Consider the following 13,347-nt stretch of genomic DNA (forward strand, 5'->3'; position numbering starts at 1 on the left):
CGGCTGGGCGAGCACCCGGGGCTGAGCAGCGTGGGAGCCCGGGGAGGGAAGGGTTAAGGGCTGCCATTTTGTTATGTAACACCCTTAATGGACATATCGGTGAATGGCACCAAAATGGCAGGGCTTAACCCTTGGTGGGCTGCGGTGCTCGGCCAGCCAGGGCCTCCAGCAGCCTGGGCTGCGCAGCGGGTACCCTCCGCGCGTCCCTCCTGCTCGAGGGGGGCTGCGGCACTTGCAGCTCTTCTTCTTTTTAGGGCTCATGGTTGTGGAGGTGATGGCTGAGACAGCAAAGTGATCAACCCACCTCTGGCTGCTCACGTGCTTTTTGTTGCCTCCATCCGGGAAAGGATGGATTTTTGGGTTGAATTCAGGTGCAGGATGATTTTTTCTTTTAAAAACCACAAAATAACCAGTATTCTTGCCCTCTTAGGGTTGCATTAATTTAGTCTCTAAAAAAATTAAATCTATTTCTTACTTTGGCTTTCTAAAGTTTATTTTTCTAAATATGTACGTGACAAGGTCATGGACTTCTCCGTGTATGCACATGGATCCACATGCACCCAGCAGTACACAGGCACACATACACATACACATTTTAATGCCTTTTTCCAGGACATCTCACTTCTGGCTTTGTGATCAATGAGCACGTAGGAAAAAAAACCACTTATGGCATACCAAGGAATTAAGCTCAGTCGAAACAGTGACTTCTCATTGAAACTTTTTATGTCCTGCTATGAGAAATTAATTTCTAGGCGTCGTGGGGAGGGTGCGTGTGCGTGATCCACGGTGGCTGCGTGGGCTGCGCTTGCAGGAGGCCTCTGGTCTGTGCTGGGTGCCAGGGCTGTTCAGAGCCAGGCAGCTATTGATCACCTGCCTTTAGAAAATACCCACCGAGGGGCACTGAGTGTGTCTTAACCTCCCTGCCTCCTCCTCTGTAACCTTGTCTCTTTTTTTTTGTTGTTGTTTTGTCTTTTTTTTTTTTTTCCCCTTTTTTGCTGTAAACGTTTCCAGATCACGCTGGGGAAGAGGGTTGTTGATCTTTGCTTTTGGCTACCAAAAGGAGCGAGTGTCACAGAGCTGGACGGGTTGGTGTGCGGCTGCGGTGGGACTCGAGCCCATCTGCAGATGGCCTGTGCCGAAGCCGCTGCCGATGCTCCAGCGAAGTGTCAAGATGTCATTTTAACTTCATCCTTTTAATCCCAAACTACCAAGTTGTGCTGAACAGTGCGAAGTGAGCAGAACTGCTCCGTGAGGGAGTTACTTGGAGTTTGTATGAGGAAGTTATAAATCATGAAGGGGAGAGGAGGCAGTACGGATAGCCCTGAATGGGATGTGGGGAAAAGTGGAAGTGTACGTTACACACAGCAAGCCAAGGGTGCTTTTTTAATTATTTTTTTAATTGTGGTTTTGTCTTCGTGTACCGTGTCGGCGTTCTGTGTGTGAATGTGCATCAGACCTGTTCCGGCTGCTGCCCCAGTTGCCTGTTCATGCCCTGCTCAGGCTGATCTCAGGCTGCTCGGGTTTATTCCAGGCTGGACCGCACATCTGGAAAAATCAGCACAAAGTAATTCGTTTCCCAAGTCTAAAACTGGAACTTTGTGAGTTTTTGACCCTTCTGTAGCTTTTCCCCTCAGCGGCAAAAGCGAGCGAGCAGGTGATTGCTGCAGCATCCCCAGCCCTCTGCGAGGAGCTGGGCTGTATGTCAGTGTCCTACACATCCCTGCTGGAAGAGACACGGGCTGAGTTAAACCTGGTTTGTCTTTTTGGTCTTGCTGCTCTGCTCTTTGGAGGAAGGAAGGGTTTGGAAGATGGCAAGAGAGCTGCTTTGACCCTTTTCCAAATGGAAAGCATACAGGTGGCATCACAAGCGTACAGACGTTAGCCAGGCTGGCATAAATAGATTGTGAACTTGAGAGGTTTTGGGTTTTTCCTGTTGTCAGTGGAGCAGTGGAGCAGCATGGAGGAATTTCTGACAAGGCTTCAGGGTGACCAATGTAATGGCCTGCAGGCCGAGGAGTTTACTGCGGGTTATATGGTGTATGAACTGCCTTTGGAATTGGTCGTAGTAGTTAATCTGTTACAGCGACAGCACTTGCAACTGAGTACTTGCTGCTTAGGTCCCGGGCCCTCCACCCCGAGCTATGCCTTTCCTTGTAATAAAAAGCAGAACCTTCCATAAAACTTAAAATTTACTGTGTAATCCTTGCTTCTCTTCCTTCTTTCGAATAAAAGGTAGAGTAGAGTTGAACCCAAGCTGTTTGCTGTGCGTGTTGATCGCGCTGTTGATGGCGGAAAAGCAGAAGTGGGGATTTTGGGACTAGCTTCAGAAGCGGTATGTTATCCTTGAAACAGCCTGGGTGAAACATCCAGCTGATTTATTCTCATCCAGTGGAAGCAATGGGTGAAGGTGTGATCTCAACAAATCCAGCAGACTGAAGGGCTGGTCGCAGAGTGTTCTGGTGTGGTGGTAGAGTCCTGTGTGATGACTGGCATGACGGGCATGCCCTCCTCGGGTGCCAGGGATTAAGCAAATTGCCAGATTTGCCATCAGGAGGGAGTGGGTTTGGGTTTGGGTCTGGGTTTGGGTTTCTCTTACCTCCCCTATCATGCAAGGAACCGCTCGCATCCCCTCCATGATCAAGGACACCGTCCCGGCTGGTGCAGGTCTCTGCGGTGCCCTCTTCCTCCTCCTCTCTTCCAGGGCACTGTCTGGTTTTAACCTTTTCCTACAGACCTTGAGTTTAGGCTGTTTTGGGACGTGGTTTGTAGTCTGCTATGCGAAATGGATCCTGCCAGGGACTCACCTAAACTGTCCCCCATCTTCTCGATGCCCTCTGACTTGCAGGGGATGGGGCCCAGTAACCCAGGGGATTCCCATCACCAGTTTTCATCTCTCTTCCTGAAAAGAGAGGCAGAATAGACAAGAAAATCCTCATTATTTTCTCTTTTTTTCCTCCTCCCCTTCTCTCAGTGCTATGCTAATTTTATTTTAGGTCTCCCTGCATCTGTGTCCATGTTGGCAAACTGTTTTCCAGTGCTGTTTCCTGAAAGGGTTAAAGATATTTTAGGGAGTTTGGTTTTAGGGCTCATCTACAGTAAATATGATTTAATCGCTGTTGTGGTAGGGGAACTGTGCAACCAGATCTCTGTTACAGTTTACATAAACCTTGAGCCTGCGCTTGCAGTCTTCAGATTCAGCTGTAAAAATCTTCGTGCAATCTCGTCCCAAGGTCTTCCCAGTAACGTAGATCTTCACAACACCGTGTTTGGGTTGTGCTACAAACGCTCTTCTTCTCTCTAGCAATCGCTGTCCCCAGTCGCTGCTCTCCAGCCTGTGTCGTTGCGACAAGACGCTGTGAATTTTTTAACAAAAACGTGGGGCTGAATTTTGATTCGCAGAAAAGTTCTCGTAGGGGCAGCACCGTTCCTCGAAGGACAGACGGAGGGGTTGCTTGTAGGGAAGGCGCAGGGGGGCTGAGGCCACCTCCGAGTAAAGCTTGTCAGCGTCTGATACGGGAGCGATGGGTACAGGAGAAGTGGCTGCTGCTGGGTCGGGAGGGAGTTGCGGGGTGCACGGTGTGATGTCCTCGAGAATGGGTGATGGGGGTTTGTTGAGGAGGTGCATTGTGCATTTTCGTCAAGGCTGTTTTCAGTCTGACCTTTGTGAGGAGTTTGTGTACGAAGGGTTTGCCCCTGGAAACGCTCCGCGTGGGGTGCTTAGCGTCTGCCTCTCCGTCACTCCCAGATAAGCTGTCTTGGTTAGCTGGAAAATAAGTGCTTAGTGAAGCATTCGGTACACGTTACCTGTCTTTGCGTTAGGATTTTGGCTGCGTTAATTTTTTAAATGAAACTTAGCGCCGACAGGAGATTTCGATCGTTTCCATCGCTTGTGATGTTAACGCAGGTAAGCGAGATTGAGCCGTGAGCGTGCAGAGTTCTGCTGCGTGGGATGTGGGGTGAAGCACCCCGGTGCAGCTCAGGAGAGTGCATTTCCCCATCCCAATCAAACTGGGAAAAACGAAGGGGTAGGAGCACAGCGTCGTGTAAATGTTTTTAAAGTTTGGAGCCCGAAGTGCTGCTGTAGCTGTGGGGTCAGCACAGCCGCTGGAGCCGCCGCTCCTCATCCCTGCGAGGCTGGAGAATGCGAAGACACCGAAAATAACCCCAGGTCAGGGCTTAAGGAGGTTTCCTACTGACTAAGCAGTCTTGCTTCAGGAAAGTCGTGGTGATTAATGGCACATCTCAGTGCACGTAAGCTGGGCGATAGCTGGCCGGTGCTTTGTTTGAGCCCTGGGTTCTGATGGGTTTGCACTGAGTTAACGGGAATAAGATTTGCGGTTCCCAGTCGGGCTGTCTGATGGCTCGTTCAGGGGGAGAGCAGTCGTCACGCTGCTGTGCTGTCAGCAGAGATGCTCAAACCGAGGTGCTTTACTAGTGAAAAGCACAGCTTTGGGGGGAGCGGGGCTTGGGAGAGGCTGCTGCCCGTCGGCTGGGGTCCGCCGAGCCGCTGGCTGCCTGCCTGGGCTGCGTGCTGGCTGCTCCCTGTCACAAATACCAGCATTAACTTGCTGTAAAACACCTTTCCTCCCTTCTTGTAACTTCAAGCGTGGTCGCACTGTAAATGCAGATCAGCCGAGGGGAGGCACTTGTGTATTGACCGTGATTTTAATTCCCTCCCCTTAAAAAAAAATATATATATTTCATCCAACGCCACGCAGAGAAACTTGTGGTCACTTGCAGGGGGCTTATACTCTCAAAATGGCAATTTCACGTAACCCTTATGTGACATTGTTGGATAACGGGGTGGTGGGGGTGAGCAGAGGTTAATTATGTTATGTAATTATGTTAATCTGTCGCTGCTAAAAACATTTCAAAGACTTTGTTCAACTATTGTGTGTCGGCCTTAGTCTTGAAATCCACTTTAAAAGGAGGAGGAAAAAAAAATCTGGGATGGGAGGAACGCTTAAAATAAATAAATAAATGGGTTAATTAATTAATTAAAAAATTAAGGAGGGGGGGGTGTGTGTATTTCTCTCCCTCTCCCCCCACCCCATGCTGTGTCACCCCCTCGGTGCCCGGTGTCCCCGAGCAGCCGGCGGGATGCGGGAGGAGGAGGAGGGATGCTCCGGGGCGCAGGGTGAGCCCCGCTGCGGGTTGCCTGCCGCCGGCTCAGACTGGTTTCTGGAAAGTGCTTTGTCTCGCAGGCTGCATCCTGGGAAGGGTCATGTGGAGCCCAGTGATGTCATGGGATCAAAGCCTGACTCAGCTCCGCGTCCCATGGATGGGTGTCCGCAGGTACCGAGGTGCGGGCTGAGATGGCAGAGCCCACCGGGAGCCAAACTTCCCGCGCCTCCGGCAGGCGAGGAGTTAAGGCCGGTTCCCCCGAGCCCAGCGCTTCCTCTGCCGCCTGGAAGAGCCTGGCTCCTTCTCCAGGAGGGGAGAAAGTCTCAACTTGAGTATTACAATGGCAGCGCCTTAGCGCCTGGCAGCGGGCTGTCAAGAGCCCTGGAAGCCTCTCCTCACGCAGGGTGTGGTGGCCCTTTCCCCCGTAGTGTCCGAGTCCCAAAACAGCCGGGCTTCGCTCCGCCGACAGCCGGGCCGGCCCGGGGAGAGCCTCAGCCACAATCTGTAATTGCCTTTATTTGCATGGCAGGCAAATACATACGTTCCTCCTGCCTGTTGGTAAAGAGCCAAACTTTTCTCATCGTGGGGGTTTGCACATTCTCCTGGGCTCTAGTGCCGGCTAATTTTTTTTTTATCTCCTTGGTGATTCTTGGTGAGGTTTGTGTGTGTGTTTTGCCTTTTTTTTGTTTGTTTGTTTGTTTTTGCTTAACATAAAAAGTGTAAGTACAGTGATGCCGCGTGCTTATTAGCCCCAGACTGAGATGTATTTTGAAGATAGGGTGAGCCCAACTGGCAATACTTTTATTGCTCTTTCTGAGCTTCTTTTGCAGTAACCGCTGTACTTTGCCCTGTTTGGAAATTAAGGTGTTTTGTCCAACTTTACGTTTTCCCAGCGTACTTAACTCGTTTGTGTCTCCTCTCTCCCCAGAGCCTCACAATGACAGAGGAAGCATGCAGGACACGGAGTCAGAAACGAGCCTTAGAACGTGAGGTAACGCATAACGATGTGGACAGTAAAAAATTAAAAATGGAGAAAGGACTCTTAGGAACAGATATAAACGCTGAAGACGACATGAAAATAAAAACAGATCCTGGAGCTGGAAAAGTGCAAGGATTATTAAAAAGTGGAGAGGTGAAAGCAACCATTAAGGTGGAGGTTCAGACGGGAGATGAGCCTGTGGACATGAGTACCTCAAAAAGGTGAGTTACGACCCACGTGCTGCAGTTGCTCTGTAAAATGTGGTCAGATGGTGATGAGAAGTAGTTCTCTGCATCATAAAGGTAGAGAGAATTAAAATTTTACATGTATGTTGCAGCTCTGGCTCTTCACGTGAGATTCAACAGCTACTTCTGTCTGACTCCCTCACTGATTTTTCTTCCCCGAGCTTTGACAGCAGTGGCAGCTGTGATGAGCAGCTGAGTAAAGAAACACCGTCTTGAATAGCAAAATGTACCCGTTACAAAGAGGAGTTACAGAGAGGATGCGCTTTGAGCTGCTGATTGAGATTTATGTGAGGAAGAGGGGTTTAGGGTTTTTTATTTGAGCTGTGATATAGGAAAAATAATAGATTATAACTGTCTAAACAGAGGCGTTTTAATTGCAACTTGATTCTTCCTCACAGAGCAGCATGTATGGATAAGTCTGACTTTCTTCTTGAAGTAACTTGTGGATTTTGACACTAGAAGTATTCGGAAAAGACAGCACCTGTCTGCAGCAGTTCTCTGTGGGACAGGTTCTTAGTCCTTTTTTGAAAGTCCAGCCTTCTTAGCGTGTCTGAATTTTGACATCTGAAAGCACAAATTCAAAGTTCCTTATCACTTTGAAGAATTTTATTGTTACAAAAATGTGAAGCTTTTCCTTTCACTTGTGTATGAGACACACACGTGACTTGGGTGGTTCTGACGTGCAGATTTACAGGCATCACTTTAAAGCCAGACTCCAAATCTTCCACCATATTTCTAACCCAAGTTCTGGCTGTACCAGGATAAAAATTCTGTCAGAAACTCTGTGGCCCTGACGTGGCCCTTCAGAGTTTTGCTTTTTTTCTTTATAGTGCAGTAAGATCCAAATATATTGAGCAGGAAGTCTAGAAGCCTCATTTATTCCTGGTTCTGACACCAGCTGATGCTCGAGCAGGGATACACAGGAACTGGGACCTGCCTGTCTGTGCAAAACGGCTTGAACAGTTCTCAGAGCGATGAATGTGTGTTCGCTTGGATGTCAGACGTTACAGCAGGGCAGGTTTGAGGTGTGAGACTGAAAACACGAGATCCCTATCGGCTGCGCAGGAATTACTGGGAGGAGGGCACTTCTGGGTGCTGCTAAGAAAATAGGTGTCTTTGATGTTTACTGGCAATTCATCTGTAAACTTTTCCCAACTTTTGATGCTTTTCTAAGAGAAATAACTTAGACTGCAAGAGCCTGAGTACTTTATCCAAATACTGCTTTAGTGTGTGTAAAAGAAGACCTCTTCCATCAGCGTGGTTGAGGGAAGGGGATAGTTTTCAGCTTTCTCCATAAAACTTCTGCCAAAGGGACAATTATACAAGTTCCTCAATTTGGTATTTAGGAGGTGCTCATGACTTGCACAGAAGCAGTTAATTGGGGTAATGGGTGACTTCCATGTCCAGCAGTTGTACTGTGCTGACTAGGAGTGAATCTCTGAAGGTGTCTTTTGGCGTTATCCCTACCTACTAATTAACACAGGTATGCACACTCCTTTTTTGAAGAATATCTAAAAAGATTGCTCATACCAAAAATTGAATAAATTAGAATCAGGTATCCTGACTCTCTTGTTGCACTACTTGCCCCAACATGCACATGCTCTTTGTGAATTTAGAATATTTTTGGAACGTGTGCCAGAGTTTCTGCTCTGTTGGTGTCCGTCTCTGTTGCAAGATGCGTAAACAGGATGATGAACAAGGGGCTGTACACAACTTCCCAGGCAGCATCTGGAACAATAACACCTATTTAGATGAGAGAACATCCTCTCTCCGTACAGCGTTCTCCTTTCAGGTGGTAACAGGATATTGTTGTATTCAGTTTCTGCAAGGAGGGAGAAGAGGCTTCCCCATACAAAAAAATCTGCTTGCCTAAGGAGGCAGTGTGATGCCAAGTCCGCTGAAGCTAATCAACCTTAACAATTCTATGATTCTAATCATAATGAATATAATTCAGAATTTCACGAGGCTTTGGATGAGCTCTTTGGATCCTGTTTGTAAGCTGGAACACCTTTCGTAATGCGTATTTGTATGCGATTCTTAATAGAGAGGAATTAAACCCCGGGTCATCTCAAATGACAAAAATGAGGCTGAATGATTCCCCAGACTTCTGGAAGGGAGGCAGCAGCTTCCCAGGTTCTGGGGCTCTGCTCCCAGGGCATAACCGTGGTGCTGAGCAGCTGACCAGCCTCGGGATGCAAACACCCCCAAGCGAGTGCGGTCTGAGTCTGGAGATGCCTGTGACAGAGAGGAAGCTTCTCTCTGGATGAGGCTGATCCCTTGCATGTATGAGAACACAGGTGGCATTTGTAGGGAAGGTGGATCTTAATTTCATAAAGTTTGATGTTGTTTTTTTTTTTTTTTTCAAGGGTGGCACTTACCTTTCCAGACCTTTGATCTTTAGAGGAATTCAGCTCGCAGCTTTCACAAGACCTGTGTCTTTAAAGCAGTTGAGCTGATTTTCTGAGGAGATGAGAAAAGAACTGTTGCTTAAAGTGACTGAGCTGCTGCTACAAACTTAGTGGGTAAAATTCATGCTTAGTGGTGTGTGGTGTTTTGGCTTTTAAACTTCCTTAATGCTTTTAGAACTGAAAACATAATATTTTCCTTGGAGAAGGCGGCCCAGCAGTACTCACAGTTTAGCTGATGTAAAGCTGATTGAATGGATTATCTTTGTGAAATCAGTTGATTTTCAAGATTTGAAATACAAGCCTGGCAATATCTCAGTGTTACACTTGAAAATATATTTCTGTTAATATTTTTGTTTCTAAAGCTTGAAGTTAAATTTAAAAATAGGATCTGGTTTGAGCACGCTTTCCGATGCCAGAAGAAACAGAAGAAAGTCTGTAGTGGTAGGAGACTTTGATGAGAGGTCACACAAGGCCAAACCAAAATCTTGCTCCTCTGCCTGGCGTTTCTAGCGAGCTACACTGGTGTGTAATTATCCTAGACCTGCTGCGGGGAAGGAATGGGAGGCAGGGGAGTCCTCCCCTCTTGGTGAGGACAAGTCTGGTTGGCAGTGGTGTGGCAAAATAGCGTGAGGTAGATCTCTCTGCTTGTGAATAACTGATCTACATCGATACGGGTGCTGAGGGGAAGAGCGTCTGGCAAACCTGGTTGAATCCTGGTGTCTTCCCGTGCTTTCAGGCTCTGCTTCCCCTTTCCTCTGTTCTCATCTCTCCTCTGTTCTCTCCTTCCCCTGAAACACACAAGTTTCCTACCACGTTCGCCCTGCGTTGAGCATCGCTTGCTTCCAGCTGAGCATGGGGCTTTCTCCCGGGGCCGTTCTCGGATCGTGCTGCCTGCTGCACCATGCTGCGTTTGTTGTACTCCAGATTCTGCTCCCTTCACCTGGGGCACACGTTCTGACCATTTGACAAGTTTTTTCTTTCCTCCCACTGTTTCCTGAACCATACAAAAAGATACCAGTTGCACACAGAATCACAGAATCACTGAGGTTGGAAGAGCCCTCTGGGCTCATCGAGTCCAACCGTTGCCCTGACACCACCATGGCAACTAGACCAGGGCACTAAGTGCCATGTCCAGGCTTTTCTTGAACACATCCGGAGATGGTGACTCCACCACCTCCCACGTGGTGCTGGTGAAGCTCCTGGTTCCTGGTGTCCTCTCAGTAAGGTTTGGCAGAGACCACGCGTGATCTCTCTGGATGCCGTCGTGTAACTGGCTATCTGGGTGGGAGCTGCTGTGCTCAGATGGGTCTACGAGGGCAGATTGTCCTCTCTTGTGGAGGAAAAGCATCAGGATCCTTCAGGAGCAGCGTTGTAGGAAAACCTTGCTCATAAATACAGGTGGGGGATGTTTAGATGCTACTTGACCCTGTGAGCAGTTGTGCTCTGCTTGGTTCTTGCGCTGTGCTACGTTAAATCCTCAAAATTATAGTAACTCTACAAATGGATCACCTCAAAGTACGTTTCACTTCAGAATAATTTTGGTGTTTTTGATGGATTTTGCGTTGGTTTGGAGTTTTGGTTTTTTAGTCTGGCCATATCACACACCAAACTCGCCACTTGCCTGGAATTTACTGGGAACAGTGTCCACGGCAGCGCTGGTGAAGAGCAACGGGCTCCTCTTCCCAGTAGTGAGCCTGGAAACAGGGCACAGCCCCACGCTTTGCATCTCCTTTTCATCTCACACACGTGTGTCCGTGCCTCCTGGTGGGTGATGTGCTAAAGGATATTGTGACAAAATTGATGCCAGTGTTTCTTGGGGAATTTTAATGTTTTATTTTAAATGCAGACATAGTTTGCTGAAAGTTTCCTTCCTTTACGTTCAGAGGAAGGGATGAGGTTTGTTTTGCTTCAGTTTCACACCACAGTCACTAGATCCATTGCAGCTTCTTTGATTCATGTAGATAAAACATCTCCAGGGGAAAAAAAAAAAAATTCCCCACTGCACTGCTTTTTCTTTCCTTGTTTGTCTTCCTTCCTTGCCAAATATTTTTGGATGAGAGTATACAAGAGATTGTTGAATGGACTGAGGCAAAACTGTTGCATATTTGCTAATGCAGATTAAGCTTCAGCCTGAATAACTGTTGTGGTGGTTCCTTGGGTTACCTGCAGGTGGGCAGAGCAGGTCGGGGTGCTGCAGGATGGGGGGACTGCGTGTTTGGGGTCAGTAGTTCTGAAACTTAAACCAAGTGAGCGTCACAGTGATTGTATTTTTATCTTTTTTTTTTTTGAAGAGTGCTTGAAAGGGCGTTTTAGAGCATGGGGTGAGATCTGGTCTGTAAAAGGAAGCTTGTTTTTTGTGTAGTGCTTCTGGGTCAGCGTGAACGGACGCAAAGGCTGCGCGTTGGGATACAGGAGCTCTTCTGTTAATGTCATAAAGCTCTCTAAGCTGCAGCGCGAGTCCGCTGAAATCAAACCCTCTACCAGAGCCAGTAGTTCCTGGGTGTTTCTTTTTCTCTTACTAGTGTTAAGCTTAAGCTTTGTCTTCCTTGGTCATACTTCATTGAAATTTCAGTGTCACGGGAAGGTGGATCTGTTAGAAAAGTCGAGTCCCCCTCGAGATACCTCAGATGTATCGTCTTCTAGACAATAATTTAATTAATCTTCCTCGAGCCCAGCTAAGTGGAAGCAGACCTCCAAGGCTGGATTTGGCCACCTGACCCTCTTCTTTCCTTCAAATCGACAAGTAAATACAGAGTGTCCCCATGGGAAAGTGGCTTTTTGGTTTGGTTTGTTTTTTTCTGGAATAGTTGTTGTGCCCTGAATTGCCACAGGATGCTCCGAGACGCTAAGGCAAACCCTTGAACGGCGTGATGCGTCTGTCCTTGTGCTCTGAGGTTTGAAAAGAGGGTATTGGAGGGAGCGTGGCCTTTTTCTTAGGGTACTTAGTGACTTAGGTAGGAGGTCTGCGTTTGATTCCTTCCGCAAACTTTCTGCAAGGTCTCTTGTTAAATTGTGGTTTATTGCTGTGAATGCTTAAATGGGTGTACGTAACTGGGCAGCAACCCCGCTTTCATCTTCCAGCGTAGAGTCCAAACGATTGAGACAGCAACACTTGTGAAGGCTGAGGGGAGAATAATAGAACTATGTCTTTATTTAGCTAAAGGATATGCCTGATGGCTTCAGAGGATAAAGGTCGTAGTATCAGGGCAGTTATCCCAAATTATTAACTGCTGGCGGCAGTATTTTTCCGAAAGTGGTGATATTTCCATTGTCTGTCTTATTTTGAAACATCTGGTTTGGATTTTTTGCTCTACACACAGGCTAACAAAAGAGTAAAGCAAACTCCTTTTTGAAGGAAGATTGTTTTGCAGAGTTCTGGTCCACATTGCTGGAGTTCGGTCTTGTGCCACCTCGTTGGTCGCTCCGCTGAGGGTATAAACCCTGGAATACTGAGGATGGGTTGACTTGGTTGCTGTGGTCGATACGTGTTGCCTTATAAAATATACAGCATCTCCCCTTTTCAAAAAGGGTTTTCCTCTGTGAGGTCTCATGTCAACAGACTCAGAGCTGGTGTAGGTAGATGATCCTGAATAGATGGGACTATTTAATGGTTTTGTGGAAATACATGATTTAAAAGCTCTGGATGCAGTGGTTTCTAATGCATCTTTTATTAGATCAGGGTCTTGTAGTGTAGCTCTCAGGAATCATATGGGGTCGGGGAAGCCCTTAGATGAAGTTCTGTCAGGCTAGTGACGGGCGGTCCTGGTCTTGTCTCCTCCTGCTTCGCAGCCTGAGCACAGGATGGGGTTTGCTGCAGAGCTGTCAGGGGTGAGTTTCGGTTCCTAGATCCAGGTTCCGTATCGTTGTCCTCCAGAATGGCTTGAGCAGCTTTTTTTTATTGTGCAAAGCAGTGGGATCTTGCATAGACACTTCATTTGGATGTTGCTCCCTTCCAAGCGCAAGGAGATAACTGGGGGTGCCCCTGCAGCAGAGGGGACCCCGACCTGGGCTGTGGGAGCTGTCGGTCCATCTCGGGCAGGCGTGCGGGGTACCCAAGCAGACCGACGTCCATCCTGGCTCCTGGTGGCCTGGACGTGGGCTGTGGGCCGATGAGAAGCGTCGGGAGCTGCTGCCGGTGCTGGGCCGTGCATCGAGGCCGCTCTCCCTCGCCGGCCATCCCCGGCGGGCTGCGAGGCGCGCTCCCCCCCTCCTGAATCCTGTTGGTTTTCCAAAGACACAGCGTTCAGATCGCTGATGAGAGCGAACTCCTGTGCTTCACACGCCACTGCAGGTGTCCCATCATCCTGGTACCAACACTCGTTGTTGAACTAGTTCAGGATAAAGATTTTCCTACGTGTGGTGTCCCGGGAAAGCCCAGGGGCTGGCAGACACTGACTTCCAGCCTGAAAATAAACCCAGGAGGGCTCCACGACGCAGTCCGCACACTCTTGGGGCTTGTTTGTTTGTTTGTTTTGCCCATTTCTCCTGTTTTTTTCCCTTGAACTCCACCAAGCGACCCTTGGCAGGGCCATGGGGGGCAGTGGGGACCTCCGGGGCACGGCCACTCCATTTTCTCCGACCTCACCCCACA

At 48.3% G+C, this 13,347-nt stretch overlaps 1 protein-coding gene across 9 annotated transcripts in view; it reads left to right on the top strand.

Annotated features, from left to right (window-relative positions):
• GATAD2A (GATA zinc finger domain containing 2A) overlaps positions 1 to 13,347 on the top strand; it is a 58,986-nt gene that overhangs the window by 33,346 nt on the left and 12,293 nt on the right. For all 9 annotated transcript variants that reach the window (XM_068420399.1, XM_068420400.1, XM_068420398.1 and 6 more), the window contains exon 3: positions 6,053 to 6,324. In XM_068420399.1, coding sequence (XP_068276500.1) covers positions 6,062 to 6,324 — 263 coding nt within the window. In that variant the 5' untranslated portion in view covers positions 6,053 to 6,061. The remainder of the gene's footprint in view (positions 1 to 6,052; positions 6,325 to 13,347) is intronic.

Source organism: Nyctibius grandis, chromosome 31, assembly GCF_013368605.1.
Source record: "Nyctibius grandis isolate bNycGra1 chromosome 31, bNycGra1.pri, whole genome shotgun sequence".
Classification (NCBI taxonomy): domain Eukaryota; kingdom Metazoa; phylum Chordata; class Aves; order Nyctibiiformes; family Nyctibiidae; genus Nyctibius; species Nyctibius grandis.